Here is a 20,546-nt window from a genome sequence, read left to right on the forward strand (position 1 = left end):
GAAGAGAAGAGAAGAGAAGAGAAGAGAAGAGAAGAGAAGAGAAGAGAAGAGAAGAGAAGAGAAGAGAAGAGAAGAGAAGAGAAGAGAAGAGAAGAGAAGAGAAGAGAAGAGAAGAGAAGAGAAGAGAAGAGAAGAGAAGAGAAGAGAAGAGAAGAGAAGAGAAGAGAAGAGAAGAGAAGAGAAGAGAAGAGAAGAGAAGAGAAGAGAAGAGAAGAGAAGAGAAGAGAAGAGAAGAGAAGAGAAGAGAAGAGAAGAGAAGAGAAGAGAAGAGAAGAGAAGAGAAGAGAAGAGAAGAGAAGAGAAGAGAAGAGAAGAGAAGAGAAGAGAAGAGAAGAGAAGAGAAGAGAAGAGAAGAGAAGAGAAGAGAAGAGAAGAGAAGAGAAGAGAAGAGAAGAGAAGAGAAGAGAAGAGAAGAGAAGAGAAGAGAAGAGAAGAGAAGAGAAGAGAAGAGAAGAGAAGAGAAGAGAAGAGAAGAGAAGAGAAGAGAAGAGAAGAGAAGAGAAGAGAAGAGAAGAGAAGAGAAGAGAAGAGAAGAGAAGAGAAGAGAAGAGAAGAGAAGAGAAGAGAAGAGAAGAGAAGAGAAGAGAAGAGAAGAGAAGAGAAGAGAAGAGAAGAGAAGAGAAGAGAAGAGAAGAGAAGAGAAGAGAAGAGAAGAGAAGAGAAGAGAAGAGAAGAGAAGAGAAGAGAAGAGAAGAGAAGAGAAGAGAAGAGAAGAGAAGAGAAGAGAAGAGAAGAGAAGAGAAGAGAAGAGAAGAGAAGAGAAGAGAAGAGAAGAGAAGAGAAGAGAAGAGAAGAGAAGAGAAGAGAAGAGAAGAGAAGAGAAGAGAAGAGAAGAGAAGAGAAGAGAAGAGAAGAGAAGAGAAGAGAAGAGAAGAGAAGAGAAGAGAAGAGAAGAGAAGAGAAGAGAAGAGAAGAGAAGAGAAGAGAAGAGAAGAGAAGAGAAGAGAAGAGAAGAGAAGAGAAGAGAAGAGAAGAGAAGAGAAGAGAAGAGAAGAGAAGAGAAGAGAAGAGAAGAGAAGAGAAGAGAAGGTGATCCAGACTGTTTCTGCCAGCCTGAGCACAGGCTTTCCACAGCTGCTTCCCTATGTTACGCGGGTGTCCTCGCAGACAGTCTCTATCACGGAGGACTTGTGCGTGGTCTCTGTTTCTGGGCTCTCCTCAAAGGTCTTCAGCTGCCTCCTGAACTGAGCAAAGACCATCCTCAGAGAGGAATATAGCTCCTTGCTCCGCAGGGCATAAATAATGGGGTTCACCATGGAATTGAGCAGGCAGAGGGTGCTGCAGAAGGCAAACACCTTGCGCAGGTGATTGCTCAGCCTGGCGAAGATGCTGTAGATCATAAGAATGAGGACAGGAGACCAGCACAGCACGAGGACAGTCAGCACCATGACGAGGGTCTTTGCCAGCATGACATCCATCCTCATCCTGGTGTTTTGCTTTCCCACCTGCGCTTGGTGCTTCTCCATGTAGGCCACGTGCTGGTGGGCCCTCCACAGCACGTGCGCGTAGGCATAGACGATGCACCCCAGCAGGACCATGATGAAGCAGACCCAGCTCGACAGATAGTTGCCATCCACAAACGGGAACAGCTCGGAGCAGGTTGAATCGAGCGTGCAGCAGTTCCAGCCCAGGAGGGGCAGGGAAGCAATGGCTGCACATGTCACCCAGAGCACCCCCAGGGCTACCCACGCTCTCTTCCTCGTCATGAGGAGTTTGTATTCGGAGGGGCGGCTGATGGAGATGTAACGGTCCAGGGCTGTCAGCAGCAAGCTGCTCAGGGAGGCAGAGAAGGATGTGTTCACCCCTCCCAGCTGCAGCAGGAAAGTTTCTTTAGAGAAATCAGTTTTATTAAAAACATGGAAGTTAACAAAACTGCAGACGAAGATGATGCTGGCCAGGATGTCAGCCAAGGCCAGGCTGCTGATAAAGATGTAGGAAGGCTTTCTCCTGGTCCCAGGGGAAGAGAAGATCAAGTACAGCACCAAAGAGTTCTCAAAAACACACAATGTCCCAAAGAGGCCGCACAGCGTGGCAATGCTTATCTTCTGTGCTTGTGTGCTGAGGACCATGAAGCACTCCATAGTGTTCACGGTGCATTTGGAGGAGTTTTCAGGTATCTTACAAATATCCATTGTAATTAACTGGAGCTAGGAGCTTGCGGAGAGCCTTTCTGCTTCCTTCTGCCCTTCTTCAGATGCTCTGAAAAAGACTGAGATGAAGAGGACTTACAGGAGCACAATGAGCAATAAATTCAACCCACTCAGACACATCCCTCCCTTTGGAGGGAGGCAAACAAAAGGAAAACAGCACAGGGAGACCTATGTTCAGGTCCACAGCCCAAATGCTGGAGCCAGCTTCCACCCTTTCCCAGCAGATATCTGGGCTTTGTCCCACCAGTGATTTGGCTGAGACCCGTCTAGCACAGCCCGTGGGTACCACATCCATACCGCGCCACTTGTCCGTACCCCATCCGTTGTCCGTACCCCGTCCGTCTCTCCAGCTGTTTCCTCACCACAAGAGGGAAGCAGCAACGCTGAGAATTGTACAAATCCTGGGCCAGCTCCTACCAGCCCTCTGGGATTCACTGCTCAGGACCAGCAGCAGCGGAAGGGGCTGCTCATGGTGACACCATGCTGTGGCCAGGGACAGGCCCTGGGGAACAGCCCGTCTGAGTGACGCTGCACCGGGAGATGGCTGGGATGGAGGAGGGCGAGAGATACTGCACTGCCAGGAACTCGGTGCGGCTCATCTGGGAACACAAAGGGCACTTTGAAGCATTTACTCTTCACCAAAGCTGTTTGAACACGTAAAATGACAAGACTGGTTTTATATTTAAGCTTGCTCGTTGCAGTTTGATAAAGCTCAGCCTCATTAAAGTTGCATTTCTCCCCCTATAACCCCAGTGTCATGAGTCAGTGTGTCCTGTGGTCAGAGTGATTAAAAGTAATTGTTTCACATCAATATTAGAGTGCTGGTTGGACATCAAAATGGGGACATGCAAAGAGTTAGACCACCTGAACCTAAGAATCCCTGTCTGTGCCCAAGATTAGGTTAATTTTACCAATTTTTTTTTACTTTCATCAGAGATGTGATAGAGGGAAGTGCCTTATTTTCCCCTAGGCAGATGTTGAGCTGCTCGGTGCACTTCTGCAGCTTAATGCATTTAAATGCCTTCATCTTCATTAGACTGATGAGCTTGTCCTTCAAATGATATTTTTCTCCCATTCTTGCTGTTGATTATACTCGTGCTTTAAACCAAATGGACCTTCACTGAGGGCTCAGCTGCCTTGTGTTGCTTCATGTACCAGGGGGAACAAGGTCATCCTGGACTGAGTTATAGAGAGCAGATGACGAGGTGGTTGTCGGATACACTAAAGCTGCCTTATTAGCAGAGAGATGCTGTGTCCTGAGTGCTGTGCACTGGCAGTTTGTACCGACCTGCTACAGAAGCCCATGGCACAGGACCCCTCTGCCTGAGAGCATCTGCCTGGCTTGGAGTATCCAGGATCCCACATCCAGGCAATGGGACCATGAGCTCCTGCTGCTGGGGGAAAGCACTGAGCTGACAGTGTTCCCCTTCCCCCGGTACAAACAAGGCACTGCCTCTCCCTGCCCTCAGCTCTCTTTCAAAAGAAGAAATGTCCAAAATGCACAAGCCACAGCAGATGGGAGATGACAGCTATAGCTACCCGGGGAGTGGAGCGAGTGCCCAGGCGGTGCAGGGGCCAGGCTGCTGCACTGCTGGCCTCCAGCCACCTGTAGCCAACCATTTGTGGTTTCTCTGTATGTTTTCTGAATTTCAGCAAAGGCATCAGCTGTCTTAAGAGGCGACAACAGCAAGCAGTGACCAACATGCTAAAAGCCTCTGTCCGGACCATCTTAGATGCTGCCCAGAAGGTCACGGAGAAGAGCCTGAGCCCCACACTTTGCTCCTGCCTGCCTGTCATGCTCAAACATCGGCAGTTGCAGGGCGTTCGGTGCGTGCTACAGCCAGAGCAGTTCAACCCTGATTTGCATTTCTTTGCATATCGGACTTGAGGAGGCCTGGACTTTGGGCTGAAATGTGGCTCAGCATTGCAGCAAGCCTCTCTCCTCTTACATCAGGCTCTGGCATGGCGTAATCGTGCAGGACCGGAGATGTTACACTCTAATCTCAGCACTCTTGTTTCCTGCAGCTCTTCGCAGAAACACCCCAAGTGCAGCAGTAATTACCAACTGCTGTTATTAAACCTGACAACATCTCTCCCTCCAGAGAGAGATGGATTTAGCAGGCAGATGGACTTTGACATATCTCAGGGCTCACCAGGGGCCACCGGGGCAGCAACTGCCTCCTCGAGTATCCAAAACTCCAGCATCCAAACCAAGACATCTCTTAATTAAGCAGACTCCAGCATCACCCTGGCTATATTAATTGCAGCCAGTATTCCCGGGACCATCTTAAATTCTAAGTATCTGCAGTTGTGCAAAGTCCAACCAACATACCGAGGAGCTTGGAAACTGTACTGAACACTAGACAAGAGACAGAAGGCCAGCAAAATGCTATTCCTCATGTTATGTTGTGTGGGGAGAGAATTTGGTTGTAATGGCAAAGTAACTCCTGCACTGACGGATACACTGTTCTGGGGCAGCTCTCTCGGTTAAGCTGACATATTTCAGATAAGCCCTCAGGTTCAAAATATTGTGCTGGGCTCGTAGCAATCAGCCAGCCAGCTCAGACCTTCTCTTTCCACATCTGTTGTGTCTCAGGCTGAATGACAAGGATGAATCTCTTTGCAGTTTTGTCTGAGCTCCCCAAATCCCCCTTCCAGCTCCCGTGTCTGTGATGGAAAGCACGGGGCTTTGCTCCAGCACAAGATCTCTTCTGTAGAGGCTCCAGAGCATGAAAACACAGGCAGTGCCAAGAGCCCCTCTCCTTGTACTGCCTGTCCCTGGGTTTTTTTTGGCCATAAGGCTGCTTTTTCCTGCCCAGGGGACATTTTTCTCTTGTCAGATGGGCTCCTGGATTCAACCATTTGTTTGTTCATGCCCACTGCCTCCTGCATGCTTCAGCTCCTGGGAAACAAGCCAGCCCGTATCTGGATCCCAGGGGAGAGCTGATCTGAGGCATCCTCCACGGGCCAAGTCCTGCTTCCAGGGTGGAAACCCCCTTCCGAGGGGCAGCAGCTCCACCTCCCTGAGAATTACAGCCGCAGGCACCACTGGAGATCCCCACCACAACCAGCCCACCAAGCCCTGAGAGTCCCTGCCCTCAGGGCTGACATTTCAGCTCAGTAAGAAAGAGTGAAGGGGCTTCTTGTGCTCCTTCAGAGCCAGGAGGCTGTGGCATGGAGGGATGGGGTCCCTGGGAGCCGTAGGATCCAAGCAGGGATTTCCTGGGCCTCTGTGCAGGATCAACTCTCCTCCCAGCACAGCAAAGTGTCTCCTGTCAGCAGGATCTCCCAGGGTGGGGAATATTCTGCCAAAATAAAGCAACGGAAACCCCTCCTCTTGCAACGGAGAACCCCCCCAGACAGTGCCAATAACAATATCCCCAGGAGGCAGCAAATGGAAGCAATGCAGTGAATGCACAAAAAGCCCAGCTATTAGGAACAAAATGCAGATATTTGGGAAGCAATATATATTTCTGATACAGCCTCATTGACTGCAAAGTGCCAAGAAGCAGCAGAGAAACCTTCCCCCTATTAGATCTGCTTGTGAGTCCACTCACTCCAGCTTAATAACCCCACTGGCTTCGGGGGAAATTAAATCTACAAGTGAAAAAGTCCTTTTCCATTTCAGTGCATTGCTAAAATTGATTTCAGTTGTCGGACTTACACTGCCTTGCATGCAGCAGCATGGTTTCTGATATCACTTGGGATGGTTTCTTCATTTACAGAGACGTCTCAGAATCCTTGTGATTAATAAGTTAACATGGTGGTTGCTTAGATAATATGAAATTAAATTTTCCTGCTGCAATCAGCCAGTGCAATGTGCCTGCAGCACTCTTAAAGTGCCAGTCTTGAGTATTTAATCTCCAGAATTTCTGACAGATTTGATCTTTACGATAAAATAAAATGGCTTAATCGATCACCTAATATGAACAAATCATTGATGCAAAAATTTTCATTAACGCTTGGACATTTCACCTGCTGCAAAAGCAAAATATCTTTGACTTTACAAATATTTTTGTTTGTATAAGATTTCTTGGTTTAGTTGCAGGAGAGGTTTTGCCATTATTTTGGAAATATCTGGTCACCCCAGTTAGTCCCTCCAACCATATTAAACAATGCTGAACGGAGTTAAGTCCCTGATGGAAGAACTGGCTAGCACGAGTGCCACACTGAGGATTACATACTTTATTTCCATTCAGAGTCCAGTTCTGTCCGTGTGTGACTGCTTGGGGTGACAGCATTCGAAGCACAGGGGTGCGTGGGTGCAGAGCAGCACTGCGAGTGCCAGTTTGGGTACAAAGCATGGCAAAACAGAGCTTCTCTCACTCCAACAAAACAACCACACGCGGAATCATAATAAACACAGACTCGAGCAGAACGCTCAGCCTGAGAGCTCATATCACACTAGTGCTTGAGAGACATTTGGAAATAACTCTGATATATCTGACATTAATATTTCCTAAAACTAGCTGTGAAGAGTTAGTCCCCAGTCTGTTATTTAAACACTTACCTTTCATGTTCTCATTAAGAAAACGTTCATTCTAAAGAACAATTTTCCCACCCTCTGTGAATAACACCGGGAATCTCCCCGTGCAAAACCCTACGCAGCGGAATCTCCCCACGCAGCACCGTGGGCTCAAAGGCACGATGTGTTTCACTGCGAGGAAAAGGATCTTTGGCTGCAGGATCTCCCCACGGGTTAGCAAATCCAAACCACTCACCTCCTCTTGCTGGTGTTGTGGGCTGGGGATGCCTGGGGGCTTCCCATCCCTCCAGCTCTCAGGGCAGTTTGTGCAGCTGCGGAAGGTGCCTGCTTCCCTCTCCTTTCACATCACTTCTGGTTTCATCTGGGTGTCTCATACCATTCTGGTTTATTCCCCTGGGCTGGAAATCCATCAGCACAAATCCTTCCTCTGTGTTCTCGCTCCCTTTCGCATTCTTTTGGTGGACGTGTGTCAGGTTTTCCTTCCTTCCCCACTTCCCCTCTGGGTCTCGAGTTCTGCTTCTGGCTGCCAGTGCCACATCTCACAACCACCCTAACCCTCCGACTCGCTGAAATTATTTGCTCAGTCCCTCCGATTCTTCCATGTACCTGAAGTGTTTGAGGCAACAGGCATTCAGGGTCTTTTCCTGATTTCTCTGGGGAAGTGGAAGAGAAGGGGAAGGAAAAGAGCTAGGAGGCAGACATGGGAAAATCTGGATATACCTGGCTGTGTGCAGGTCTAAGGGCAAGCTCAGAGATCTGCTGTCTGCGTGCTCACCGGCACCATTAACAGCGAGAACCCCACCTCTCTGTGCCCCTGCAAGTGGGCAAGCCACTGCTCTGTACACAGATGTGCTCTGCTAATGCCAGGAGAGTGAGGGGATTTTCTCTTTGCAAGTGGAAGGCAAAGGAAATGCCTTAAGGTCTTAAGTCACACAATCATACTGCTGTGGTCATGGTGGACCCAGGGCTGCGGAGGCCGAGGTCTCTGCTCTACCTGCTCCCAGCTATCCTTCCTCACAGATAACCGCTTCTTCCCCTCAGCTGGGCAGCAGCAGTCTGTAGCGGGTTCTTTCCAGGTTGTGCTGCTGCTGCTGGAGAGCAGGGACAGCTGCTGGGTGACACCAGAGCACCGGGGAGAATATCGCCTGTTCCTCAGGGCTCCGTGTCGGTGGGTAGAGGCAAGTTTGCCCCAAATCCCAAAGGAATTGGCCACATTATGTTGGTGTAAAGACCATACAGCCTATAGTAGGGAGCAAACGCTGTGCTGGCTGCAAAGGCAAGGCCGTGCTCCTTCACCCCCGACACCCTGCCCCGCTGCAGGTCCTGCTCTGACACCCTACAGAAGAGCCCCAACCTCCCCCCACAGCTCCATCGACCTGTCTTCTCCCAAGCGGGAACTCAACCTTCCCTCCCACTTGGATCCCAGCTCCCCCCATCTGGTGGATTCGCGATGGTTTTGAACAGCAGTTACATCTCCTGCTCTCCAAGTCTTTGCTTCGTGTTATTTCCCCTCAGCTTTTATTTGTGGCTCAGGAGTTTCCAGCAGCGGCTGGAGCTCAGCCGGGCGCCCGCGCTCAGTAAGGCTCGGCTGCCCTCTCCAGGGGAGCCCGCAGCACTCGCGGGGACATGGGCCTGTGGACGCTTGAGAAAGAGGCAGAATTGGGAACCCAGCTCTTCCTCTTGGCCCCTGGCTCAGAAAAGGGGGTTCCCCTGCTCGCCAATGCGCTCCGGCACGGCTGGGACCTGGCAGCCCCTTTTGATGCTGCTCAGGGCTGGGTGGTTTTCAAAGCCCCTCTCTGGATCTCGTGTGTGGAAATCACAATAAAGCTGAACGGCATCGCGGACAATTGTACAAAAAAAAAAAGGAGAGGCGGGCCCTCTGTCTGAAAAAATAACAGCTTCCATTTCGGTTCCCATGAACCTACAAATTTTCCTTTGCAAGAACAGACATGAGACTGTAAAGAGCTACTGAAAAACAGAAAGATACTTATACTAGTCCTGAGCTAGAAAAGCAGCACTCGGCCCCAAACTATTCACTGCTGTCACAGCTTCACATCCAGCAGGATCCTGTGAAATACAGACCCGAGTTTCCTCTATCTGCTCTGTCAAAGGAGCGCATGTTGTAAGAAAGAAACATTATTATTGCAACATAGCTAGAAGCTTGTAATTTGGTTTCTGAACTCTCTTTTACAGTAAAAATTGTCCTGCGAGAGTAAAAGAAAACCATTAAAAGCTGACTTTGTAATATAAGGGCTTTTTGTTCCCCTCTAGCTTGGATTTTTTTTTTTCCTTGGCATCAGCTGCAGCTAACACAGCTGTGAATAGCCCCACTTCGGGAAACCCCCATACCAAGGTCAACATCTGGGATCAATAATCTGTTTTGCATGCCCATAAAGATCATGTTCTGCTTTTGCCTTTCTGCCTGCTGGCACTGAGCAGAAGTACAGGCAACGCATAACCACAAGGAACTAAAAAAACCACCATTGCTGAGAGAAGACTCCAAAATGAGACTGCCTTGGCCGGGTGGGCTTTAAATGGCCTCGGGCTCAGCCAGGCGGGGTTGTCTGAATTCAGTGCACCTGGTTTCATGGTACTTAAGCCAGGAGCACAAGGAGGTGTAGATGAGGTGTTATGGACCTGATGGGATTTTGCTGAGCTATTTAGGACAGCCCTTGGCAGTAGGTTTTATTTTTTGTCTTGCTGTTAGTAGCTGTACTAGATCTCTCCAAGTGAATGATGCTGAGCAGAACTGGCAAGGGGGGGAGATGACCTTGGAAGGGATCCTTCCCTGCAGACTCTGACTGCAGAGCCGGTGGGCACCTCGGGGTGCAGGATGGGCTGGGACTGTGTCTCAGTGAGCTGCTGGCTCTAGTTCTGCGGTGTGCTGGAGGGAAGGCTCGGAGAAAAGCTGCCCAAGCTGTGGGGAAAAGGGTTTATGAGCTTGGTCTGGCTCAGTGCTTAGTGGCTCTGTCTCCACAGCAGTAGGGAGCAACCCCTGGGGCTGCTCTTAGCACACAGCCCATGTGAGAAAATGTGGTTGTGCTTTGTGGGAGGACAGTGACTTGCTTGTATTCCTCTGACTTTGGTGGGGCTGAATTTGAAAACTGAGTGGCCCAGACAGGGCTGAGGGTGGAGGCACTGCTCATGTAGATAAAGTATGAATCAGAGAGCCAGGGTGACTTTATACTGCCCTCTTAAAGGAAATGCTCAGAAAAACAAACAGGTTTAGTCTCTTGTATGGCACAGTTCATGTGAGTAGAGTGGGTCTTGTCTGATGGGTTTGCCCTCTGTCCCTGGGTGAGCTGTCCTGCTGCAGAGCCACCTCTGCTTGCTCTTGTGCTGTGAGGTGGGTTGAGGGTGGAAATGTTTCTCCTGCTGCTAGGGCATGAACCAGGCATATTGATTTAAATGGGCTGAAGGTTCCTGCAGGCTTTTGTGACTTGGTACTGGTGTGGATTTGACAGAAAACCTACAGGGTGTGACTCGGGAGTCATGCCTGGATGTGCTTTTATTCACAGAGTTTGGACATTGGCTGCAATGAAGCTGCTTCACCACAAGCCCTTTAAATCCCTCTGGGCCATAAGGATATGGCTGGATAACTGATCTTCAGGAACTGTGTGTGTCTGTGCTTACTCTTGGTGCTGAGTTTGTTGTGTTCTGTGTATTTGTATATATACAAATGTGCAAGCTGTAGTCATGCAAAGGAGGCGCGTTCTCAGAGACACTCCTGAGCATGGAACCAGTTTCAGCAGCGCAGAGGAAGAAACTGGTGTCAATGCAACTTGCGTACTGATGGACACTGACTTAATTCATAGGTACAACTTATATAGAAAGTATCTTTAAGTATCCTGCCTCTGCTTTATTTAACAACAAACTTATAAGGAGCTTAAAGTACCTAGTTTTATTGAATTGTTGGGGTGCTTGCTTTCTGTTTACTCTGGAGAGATTCAAATATCCACCTAGTTCCTGTAGATCACAGCTGTGGATTTCCTGAGCTTTATTTGATTGAGAAACAAGGGTCCTCTGCCAAATAGAATTAATGATATTCTAAATGCTACTGTATACTTTTCATGCAGATTTTTAAGGAAATCCAAACTCAACATATTTCCCACAGGAAGAAAACTTAGGTAGATTTTTACCCCAGTTAATGTTTGGCTCAGATGGCAGCATCTAACTAGTTTCAAGTGTGTCATGGGACTCTTGGTAACCTCGAGGTATTTACTTTTTATGGCTCTAAAAATCACGTACTCCCGGAAGCTCATCACCTGTGGAATAAAACTGGGGCAATGGTTCACTATTGACTTAACAAATTATTCATCTGTGCTGCTTATTTCCTGCAGTGTCCATCAGTGGGCAGTTCCACTGAAATGCTCTGGAATGAATATGAGCATGGTTAGATCCATCTTGATCACAGCTGGAAGCATTTTTCAGTTTGGGGCTAATGAAGCTCTGGGGAATTTGTCTTCCCTGGAACTTCTGTGCAAACTGTTAGTTGTTGCATCACCACAGATGGAGCTGCTTCCCTGGGCTGGCATTAACACTTGCTTTAAGAGGGAACGGAGATGCCGAGTGAAAAATAATAGGGGCTAGGAAAAACCTTGAGTAGTCATCACTGTGGCACAGAAGTATAGTGGAGGGATGAGAGGAAGATTTGAGTGATGTAGATTCTGTTGAAGAAACTGGCTCCCTGGGAACATGAAGAAATGCAGTAGTTATTGCACTCAGCCTTGGGTTACCTGGAGGAAGCGGAATAATCCAGCCTGAGCAGACACTTGCACAATAGAAAATGTACAATGGGTTGTAAGAGCATGTAGCAAAAGTATAGTGGAGCTGAGGTCGTTGAGTCTGTGTTGCCACGTGGCAATGCACAGCGAAGTCAGGTCTGGAAGTACCACCCTGCTCAAGCAGCAGGTTTGAGGACACTCTCTTGCACCTTTTTAGCAGAGGGAAGGCTGTGGGGCACGAAGGGTGGGCGTGAGCTGCTCCTGGAGGCAGCTCACATGTTGCTGCAGCCCAGTCTGCCCATGGCTGAGGTGAACATAGTGCCAGAGGCTTTGGAACAAGCAGTCTAGTGTTGAGGCCATTGGAAAAAAAAAAGCTGGTTTAAAAATTAGTATTTGAGGGGGTGAAGTAGCTTCTCTTGAAGGGATCTCAGATCTTGATGATAAGGGATCAAGACTGAACCCTGGGGCTGAGGCTGTGCTGTGTCTTCAGGACATGGCAGGCACTCAAAAGTTGTTCTTCTGTACATGTTGGGGTTGCTATAGCTCTGGGAATGTCTCCTTTTCTTCCACTGCAGGAGAGGAAACCTGCCCATGGTTTTAACAGCTGAAGTGTGAAGCAGGGGTAACTTTCTTTCTCTTTGCTTGCAAGTTGGGCATGTGGTGTTTCGGGTATTCTGGACCACCTGCCCTTTTGATTAAAAAAAAAAAAAAATACCCCTTGTTTTCCTGCTTGAACTAATGACACAAACTGACACATTTTACTGTAGCATTCAACTGGTTTCCTGGTGTGTTCCAGTGAAACAGCTTCTGCACAAGTACAGGATTGCTTTATCACTGACGTTTCCTGCTCCCCTCCGGCTAACTGTGTCAGCCTGACCTGAAAACCAGTTCTGAAAGACAAGATGTTGTTTTGAAATAACTAAAAGATAGTGAGGAAAAACTGCCAGACCTTGTGTTATCCTTGATCTGAATTGAAAAGTACATGGCTGGTCTGCTCCCCAGACAAGAGAGCACAGTTGCAGCCAGTAAAATGCTATTTCTAAATCTCAGTGACATGCCCTGACTTAAAAACATCTACACGCCGAGATGAGATGATAGTTTTGGCAGATATAAACACACTAAAGATAGAACCAAAGCAAAAAATCTGCTGATGTGCATTATAGGAGAGTTGTTTGAGATAATTAGAGGAATTTCAAGGCTTAAGTGTTTGGCTACAGCAGATACTGTTGTCTTCTATCTAAATGAAAGCTATTAAGAGGATCTTAGCCATAACATTTATGCCAAGAAATACAGAGCAAAGGGAGGAAAACAAATTAATCTCAGCTTGGTTTATGCAAACATACAATAAAGAACATGAACAAAGGTCTGGGCTTGGTTATGTCAACACATCTTGTATATTAAAACATATCATGGCTTTTTCAACAACACTGCGTAATTAAATACAAACTTCTTAAAGTTGCAGCTTCTCTTTGGAGTACTTGCTTTTGTCCTGTTAATGCCTGAAATCCCTGTGATGGGTCAGAACCCTCTAATACTAGGTGCTGGTCAGTAAGAAACTAGCTCTGTTTTAAATGGTTTACAGATAAAGGAGGAAAGTGTAATTTTTCCTTTCTGTAGCTAAAAGTGCAGGGTACCTCAGTGAACTCAAGGTGTCTGTACCTCAAAATAAAAACTTTAAATGTTCACGTGTTCTCAAGTTTAAACTGAATTAGTTGCTTCATTTTCTTTTTAGATTCTTTATTTTTGGTCCTTGGTACAGCGTTCAGGGCTTACCTGGCCCCTCAGTGGTGGAGAGGGAGCCGGGAGCTCTCAAGTGTGCAGGTTTCTTGTGTATGTGGAATTTTCATTCAGCCTGTGCAGGTAAAGGCCAAATCTCTTAAGGGATCGTTTACACTGAAACCTGAGGCAAAATAAAAGTATTGTGAATATAAACACAAACAGCAGCCGGAGCCAGGGGCGCTGCAGCTTTGAATCCTTTCCCACAATAGTTTTAGACCTGTGGAAGCTTTTCCCTTCGTGCATTTTCCTGCATCTTGACGTTTAAAAAAAAAAATCCCTTTCAATGCGTTTTAATAATTTAAATTACAAAAATGATTTCATTTAAATAAATGTAGGTGTGGGCTCGCGGAACTCGAGAAGCTCCGTTTAGCGATCTGAAGGCTGCGGGGGATTTCTGCGGGGCTGGATTTCGCTCTTTGTTCGCTGTTCAGCTGAACCCCCCCTGCTCGCTGGGACCCTCTCAGAGCCCGGGGGTGGGGGGGGAGGCGTTTTTGCGTGGTGGTTTTTTTTTTTTTTGTCGTTAATGATTTTAATTATTTTACCGCTTTGAAGCCCCACGCGGCAGCTGGCGCGGTTACCCTCACCTTTTGTGGTGCAAATTCCCGAGCGCTGGGGGAAGCTGGCTGCACGGCCGGGAGGGGTTGGGGGGCGCAGGCCGCGGCCCCGGGACAAAGGGCGGCGGGGGCCGCGCTCCCGCCCTGCCCTGCGCTGAGCAGATTCAAACGGCGGCCAGTCTGCCCCGGCCCCTCCCGGCAACAGGCGGGGCTTGGCTCCCATTGGCGGAGACAGCGGGCGGCGCGCTCCTATTGGCTGCAGCGCGGTGAGGAGGGGAGGGGGGAGCAGGGTGAGGGTGTTATACGACGTAGGGAAGCGGCCGCCATTTTGTGTGGGAGATAGAGAGGGGGCCGGTGGCTGGAGCGGTTCGGGCTGTGCTTTGCGGGAGGGGGGGGGTTGTCGGAAAGTGACGGCGGAGGAGCAGCAGCGGGGTCGGTGCCTAAAGGCCCGTGTGTGTCTGTGCTTGTGGGCGAACGAGACGGACAGAAGTCGGTAAGGGAGGAGCGGTGCGGGGAGGGCCGGGCGCTCTCGCCGCCATGTTGTGTTCGCTGGGCGGCTCCATTGTTGGGGGAAGTGGGGGACGGGGGTTTCCAGTTCCCTGAGGGGTCGGGCGGGACGAGAGATGGGGGGGTGTGGGTAAGACAAGAAGGAAGAAAGTTTGGAGACGAACAGATGGAGGTCTGGCAAGCGCTGAGCCCGTGAGGGCTGCTCCGGTGGGAGCAAACAGCAGCTTGGGTTCTGCTGCGAACGTTACTTTGGCCCTTTGGTTTTAGTCGCAACAAGAAAACGAAGTTGGGGGGGCTCTTCCTGGAGCTTTGGGCAAGAGATGGGCTGGGGGTGCTGATGACTGAAGAGTGACACATCGATTAGAGGGTGGTGAAGAGATTTGAGCGCTTTAAGATTAAAAAAAAAAAAGATTTCGTGAGAGGATGAGCCATGGGCTAAACAGGAAATACTGTTAAGAGTTGTGGAATTCCTTTTCTAACAAAGGTGAAAAAAACAGCCGACAGATGAGAAATGGCTGGAGGAGGGTTTGGGGGTGCCATTGGTGTTAGGGGAGGTGTTGGGACACTTGGGGTCAGTTTCTGGGCGCAGTAAATCCTGGGCGGTGCTTTCCTGTTTGTGCTGCTCCCAGCGTTGGGTGGGCGAGTGCTCGAGGGACAGTTGTCTGGGAGGGTTTCTTTGTGCTCAGGAGTGATGTATTAGAAGCCCTTGTTTCGTAAGAGTTCATCCCAAAGTATTTTCCATTGTATGTGACGTTTTTCCCTATTATAAAAAAAAAGGTTCTTGCCTATTAAAATACTTGAGATACATAGAGCATGATAAAAATGTATCCTTTGTGAAATGCTAAGTGTAATAGTAACGTTTATGTAAATAGAGTAAGATAAATACTGCTGGGTTTTTACTTGTTTTTTTTTAGTATATTGTAATCTTAAATAAGACACACGACTGACTGAATTCTCTGAACTATAACAGCTCTTTTTTTTTTTTCTTTCACCAAATTTGAATTCAAACTTCATTCTCATTTATGCAGTGGGACTTCTCCCTTGGAGCTTCTGTGCCGAGAATCCGATGTTGGGCTCGGCTACCTGGCTGAATACAGCAGATCAGCCCATGAAAACTTCTATTCCTAGCCAAAGGAAGGAGTCCAGCAAAAGGCAGCACCTACGCTTTCAGGCTTGGAAGCAAGAAAGGGGGCAAGAGTTGGAAAGTGTGGAATCTGAGAAGACAACTGAAAGGTAGGTGGGGGTGGGAGAGGAATAGTACTAGAGGAGAGTCAGCATGAAGGTGCCAGGTACTGTGTGATAGTATCTGGCTGTCTGCTGTGGAAGTTGTCACAAATAGTTGTTTTCAGTTCACTTTGGGTTTATCAGAGTAATTCTTGGGTTTAGCAGAAAGATTGGGCTTGTGGCTTTATCAGGTGCAAACTTTGCCCAGATCTTTAGGTGTAACAAGCTTGGTTTAAATGTCCTCAGGATTAAATACTAACATTTTAAATTTGACGCTTTTTATTTTTTTTCTCTCTCTCTCTCTCTCTCTCTCGAGCAACAGGTCTTTCACGTTCTTCTAACACATTTTGTTGAGGAGAAAAGTGGTGTGTTTAGTGGTTGGGCTGCCTGGAGGAGCTGAATTTTTGTAATGTGGTAGACAAAGCTGTGACTGATAAGGGGATGGGGTACATGCTGCTCAGCCATCAGCAGCAGAATTGTTTAACCATTGTAGAGTCAGTAATCTCTCACTGTTCTCTGGAATCAGAACTGCCTGTGCTCCCAGTGTATATTGTTATCTTTAACAAGTATGAGACACAACTGACTTTATGAATTCTCTCAATTATATCAGCTTTTTTTCTTTTCGAATTTGAAACAGTTGTTTCTTTAACCTGAATTCAAATTTAGGATTGGGTTCCTAGGTATTAGTGAAGTGGCATCCAGTAAAGAACCGCTGCTTTTCACTGACATAAATTTTGGTTACATTGATTTCAGTCTCCTTGCTTAGAATCTAAAAATTCTCTGAAATACTTTTTTTTTTTTAAATATATATAAAAAAGTAGTAATGCAAACTCCACTGACTTTTCCCCTGTTTTTACAGGTGACATTTAAGTTGAAGATGGGTGGTGGAGAAAGATTCAACATTCCAGTTCCCCAGTCTAGAAATACCACCAAGAACCATCAACAACTTAAAAACAGACAGAAGAATAAAGACCAGAATTCGCAGATGAAGACCTATATGAAGAAAGAAAGAGGACATGGATCCAACTCATCATCTGGTGCATGGCAGGCCATGCAAAAAGGGGGAAAGAACAATGTTCACTTCCCCAGTAATCAAAATTGGAGTCCAACTTTATCGAATCGCAACCTGTTTTTCACACCTCAAACCAATCAGAACTATGCTGGAGCAAAATTTAGTGAGCCACCCTCACCAAGTGTTCTTCCTAAGCCACCAAGCCACTGGGTACCTGTTCCTTTTAAACCTTCTGACAAAGAAATAATGACATTTCAGCTTAAAACATTACTTAAAGTCCAGGCTTGAAATGTGCAACTTTTTATACTTAAATTTACAGGGTTTCAAATTATTTTATTCCTAACTCCAGGTGTACAGAACTAGATGTTCTTGCTGCATGTAGTCACTTGGAAGAGGAGGGTGGAAGTTTACATTCCCCATATGTTTTACCTCAAAAGTTGTGTGCTGTGTTTGCTTCACTGTGAAATAGGTATTTTCTCTAGAATCAATCTAATCTAATCCTGAACAGTCACCGTTTATTATATTTATTCTGAGAGTAAATGGGACTGTCTCCCAAAATTGGAATTGTGACTACTTTTGGTATGGTGTTAGAAAACCAGCTTTTACCTAACTCAATGCAGCATTAACTGGAAAAAAAAATGCACTGAAAGCTTTAGTCAGGTACTTTGCTGCTTTTCAAACTTGTATAAAATTTGCTAGTTAAATAAAAACTCTGCAGAGCAGATTTGCTGAGCAGTGGAGACCCCCACCTAGGCCTGAGGTAAACCACAGATTATTCTCTTGTTTATACTTGTGAGCTTTATTTGGTGCTCTTGAATTGGTGGACGAACATTTCAAGCCTGTGACTTAAAGCTGAGATCTAGGAAACATTGGTGTGTGTTCTTGAAAGGACGGAAGAACACATCGGGCAAATGTGTAATTGCCTCTCTCCAGCTCTAGCAATACTTCACTGAAATATCAACAAATCAGACTGTGCCAACTAATGACGTTGCATTGCCAGATGACTGCCAAAAAACTCCAAAAAATCCTTTGTATTCCAGTTGCACTGATGAATTCTAAAATGTTTTTGTATCAGTTTTTAAAATTGTGAAAAAAGTGGAGTAGTTACTTAGACTGGTCTTAAATTGGCTACCCTGTAATAATTGTTTTAAGGTACAGTAGCTTGTGGCAGGTATTAAAATGTTTTAATTTTGTAAGGAAAGACAGAGCCATGTAAATAAATGTAAAACTTTGTAGCATATGTAAATTTATGCTGGGCTTTCCTGCACAGAAGTATTTTTAGTACAAAACTGCTGAATGTAAGATGACCATGTTGAATACATGGCCTGATTTAAAAAAAAAAATATTTTTGTTTAAAAAAACCCCCACATTTGTGGCTGTGCCCTTGCACTTAACATACAGTGGATATGCACGTTTTACTTGCTTGTGATCTCATTTTTGAAGTAAACTCAGTGCAAAAAAAGGCTTATTTAGAATTTTTTAATAAAATAAAAAAAACTAAAAAAAAAAAGCTGCTAAAGTTTAAGATACTTGTTCTGAATGTATAGGAGAGGTGTGTATTATATGATGAAAAAACAAAGGTTCAAAAATCATGTTTCACAAGAAATGCAGATGGCTGAGTTTAGGTACTTGATAAAACCAAAGTACTGTAAATTTTCTGTTTCTAAAATGCATTAATGCTACATTTTGTCCCAGTATTTGCCAGAATGTCAACTTCAGAATGGGGACAGGGGCCGCTGCCAGTGAGCGGCATTCAGCGCTGTCACAGTTCAGCTGATCCTCTAATAGAAGCGGCAGAACTGTCATAACAGAATCCAAGGTTATTTCAAAATACAGTAATTGCTAAAAAAAAAAAAAAGTGCTTTAAGTTGAAAGTAGTTTTGCAGATTGCGGAATGTTGAGATGTCTTTCTGTACATTCAAAATGCATTGGCAGCTGGTTGAATGTTTACAAATCTATTGCTCCAAATATGATGGAATTGGCAGTTTTTAAATTTTAACCAATGTATGAGCTGTATCCCAGTTACGATTGTGTATACTCGACTTCAAATTGTCAATTATTAATGGTGTATGTACAAATTGGAAGCAACAAAAATTTAAATAAACTAAACTTTTTACCCCCTAAAAGCATCTATTTATTTTAAGATGGTATGGAGAAGTGGGATTACATCATTTTGTCTGCTTGAGGAGTTTTATAAAGCTCTTGACATTTTAGAATATGGATTAATGTATTTAAATACCCCCTTTTGTATCCTTAACTGGCAAGGAACTCTAAAAAAATTACCTTTTATTCGGCAAGAATCAGCAGCCCAGGCCCTGTGTGCTGCCTCAGGCAAGTGTCAGAACAAGCTGGAAATGGCTTCAGAGCAGGGGAGGCTTAACTACAGCCCGGCCTTTGTGAAACAAACTTAATCTCAGAACCAAACCAAAGCCTGCTAAGGGGCTGCAAGGCTCTGCCCAGGAAAGCTAGACTTGTAAAACAAGCTACTCTCGAGTAGATGCAGCTTAAGCTTAGCCAAGTAGAGTTGTGAGCTAGTCTTGAGTAGATGCAGGTTAAGCTTAGCTGAGTTACAGTTGTGGTCAGGCTCTCTGCTACCTCTGAGGCCAGGGCAGTGGCTCAGGGCTGGGCTAGACTCGGGTCTACTCGGGTATTCAGTGCTTGGTGATCAATCTCAAACAGGCTACAGCTGTATTAATTAAGTCAGAAGGTGCTCTCAAGTTATAGTCAAAACTTGTACATTTTATTCCCAATTCACAGGGTTATTTGCACAGATGGAACACAAAACTCAAGAAGAAAGGATGTGTATGAATAAAACATTAGCATCTTTTGATCAAACACACTACAGGGTACATAGTCTTCCCTTCCTATAATAGTCTCATCAGTAAGAGCATCTTTAGACAAATATTATAGCAATGGACTACAGACTTTTTAAGCAAGTTACAAGATAAATGGAGAAAACCAGCAATTATTAATGGGTGATTATGTCCTAAAAATGTGTAAATTTATCCCTTTGTACTTCAAAATGTTAATCTGCAACATCCCTGCCAAAAAATCAAGTAGCAGTGGTGCGATGTAGATCAATCCAATTGCCCTTCTCTGAGCATACTTCAAGCTGTTACCTCAGACTAAACAGTAAGAAAAAAAAGCAGCTCTTTCCAAGAAGAGAGCTCAAAATAACATTTAAATTGAAAATTTCCACTTTGAATAAAGCCATTATACTGTACATTTAAACATCTTTAAAAGACATAGAAAGGATAACATTTAGCTTTCAGAGACCAGTCTATTATAGTCCCTAATTTAAACACCCAGCTACTTAACCACTAAATTTAAGATTTTTAATTATCAGTTGGGTGCATGGACTTTTGGTGAAAAAGAAGTTCCAATAGAGCCTTCTATTACTGCTGAGATAAATCAATACGCTGCAGATATTTTGGAGCACAGCCATTATTTTCAGCAGAATTTTTACATACTACTTCAATTCTACAAATTTTGCAGGAATGACAAAAATCTAGTTTACCACAGAAAAACATAATTCCCACCGTTCTTGAGACTCCAAAAGAAAGATGCCTATACATGATCTTTTGTAGCCTGCGTATGTTCTTGCATTCCAGCTGTGCATAACCTGCAGGTAGCTTGCACAAGACAGGCTACTGCTTTTTTTAGAGCAGGACTAGGATACCTGCATCAAGGAAGGGAGATGTTATCTAGATGGGCTGTGGCTTGACTTGCGTGAATGCGTAAACATTCCCTGCCCTTTTGGCCACATCCTGCTAACTCGTCCCCAACTGAAAGGCCCACAGAACAGCTTCTTCACAATTTTTCCATGGGAGCAAGAACTAGGACAACATCTTTATTCATGCACTCTTGAAACATCGTGGGTTTGTGTTCGGCTTTTCTGGCTTGTTCATATACACAAGTCAAGTCAAAGTTTAGTCCTACCTCTGGGAGAGAAAGAAAGAACCATCAGAACTGTCAGATACTACATTATACTTGCAATGAATTGGATTTTCAAAACAAAAAAAAAAATTTAAACTGTGCTATACATAAATGTTGAGGTACACAATATAAGGACATGCTGACAAAATACTTCAGGTATAGTTACTGTTACTC

The 20,546-nt window shown here is 45.7% G+C and overlaps 2 protein-coding genes across 3 annotated transcripts; one reads left to right on the forward strand and one right to left on the reverse strand.

Moving 5' to 3' along the window:
* Positions 1 to 1,017: 1,017 nt before the first annotated feature.
* On the reverse strand, positions 1,018 to 7,138 carry CNR2 (cannabinoid receptor 2). Of its 2 annotated transcripts, none has more exons than XM_026863405.1 (3): positions 6,872 to 7,138; positions 2,466 to 2,749; positions 1,018 to 2,199 (listed from the first exon to the last, which is right to left on the reverse strand). In XM_026863405.1, the coding sequence occupies exon 3, from the start codon at positions 2,130 to 2,132 to the stop codon at positions 1,083 to 1,085; it is 1,050 nt and encodes a 349-aa protein (XP_026719206.1). In that variant the 5' UTR covers positions 2,133 to 2,199; positions 2,466 to 2,749; positions 6,872 to 7,138; the 3' UTR covers positions 1,018 to 1,082. The 2 variants fall into 2 exon arrangements, with proteins under 2 accessions (XP_026719206.1, XP_026719207.1); XM_026863406.1 differs by having other exon boundaries at positions 2,466 to 2,794.
* A 6,877-nt stretch (positions 7,139 to 14,015) lies between these two features.
* PNRC2 (proline rich nuclear receptor coactivator 2) lies at positions 14,016 to 18,562 on the forward strand. The gene is made up of 3 exons (XM_026863259.1): positions 14,016 to 14,186; positions 15,229 to 15,433; positions 16,284 to 18,562. Exon 3 carries the CDS (start codon positions 16,302 to 16,304, stop codon positions 16,722 to 16,724), a length of 423 nt encoding a protein of 140 aa, XP_026719060.1. The 5' UTR covers positions 14,016 to 14,186; positions 15,229 to 15,433; positions 16,284 to 16,301; the 3' UTR covers positions 16,725 to 18,562.
* The last annotated feature ends 1,984 nt before the right edge of the window (positions 18,563 to 20,546 follow it).

This window comes from Athene cunicularia, assembly GCF_003259725.1.
Source record: "Athene cunicularia isolate RWA chromosome 23 unlocalized genomic scaffold, athCun1 chr23_part1, whole genome shotgun sequence".
NCBI classification, from domain to species: domain Eukaryota; kingdom Metazoa; phylum Chordata; class Aves; order Strigiformes; family Strigidae; genus Athene; species Athene cunicularia.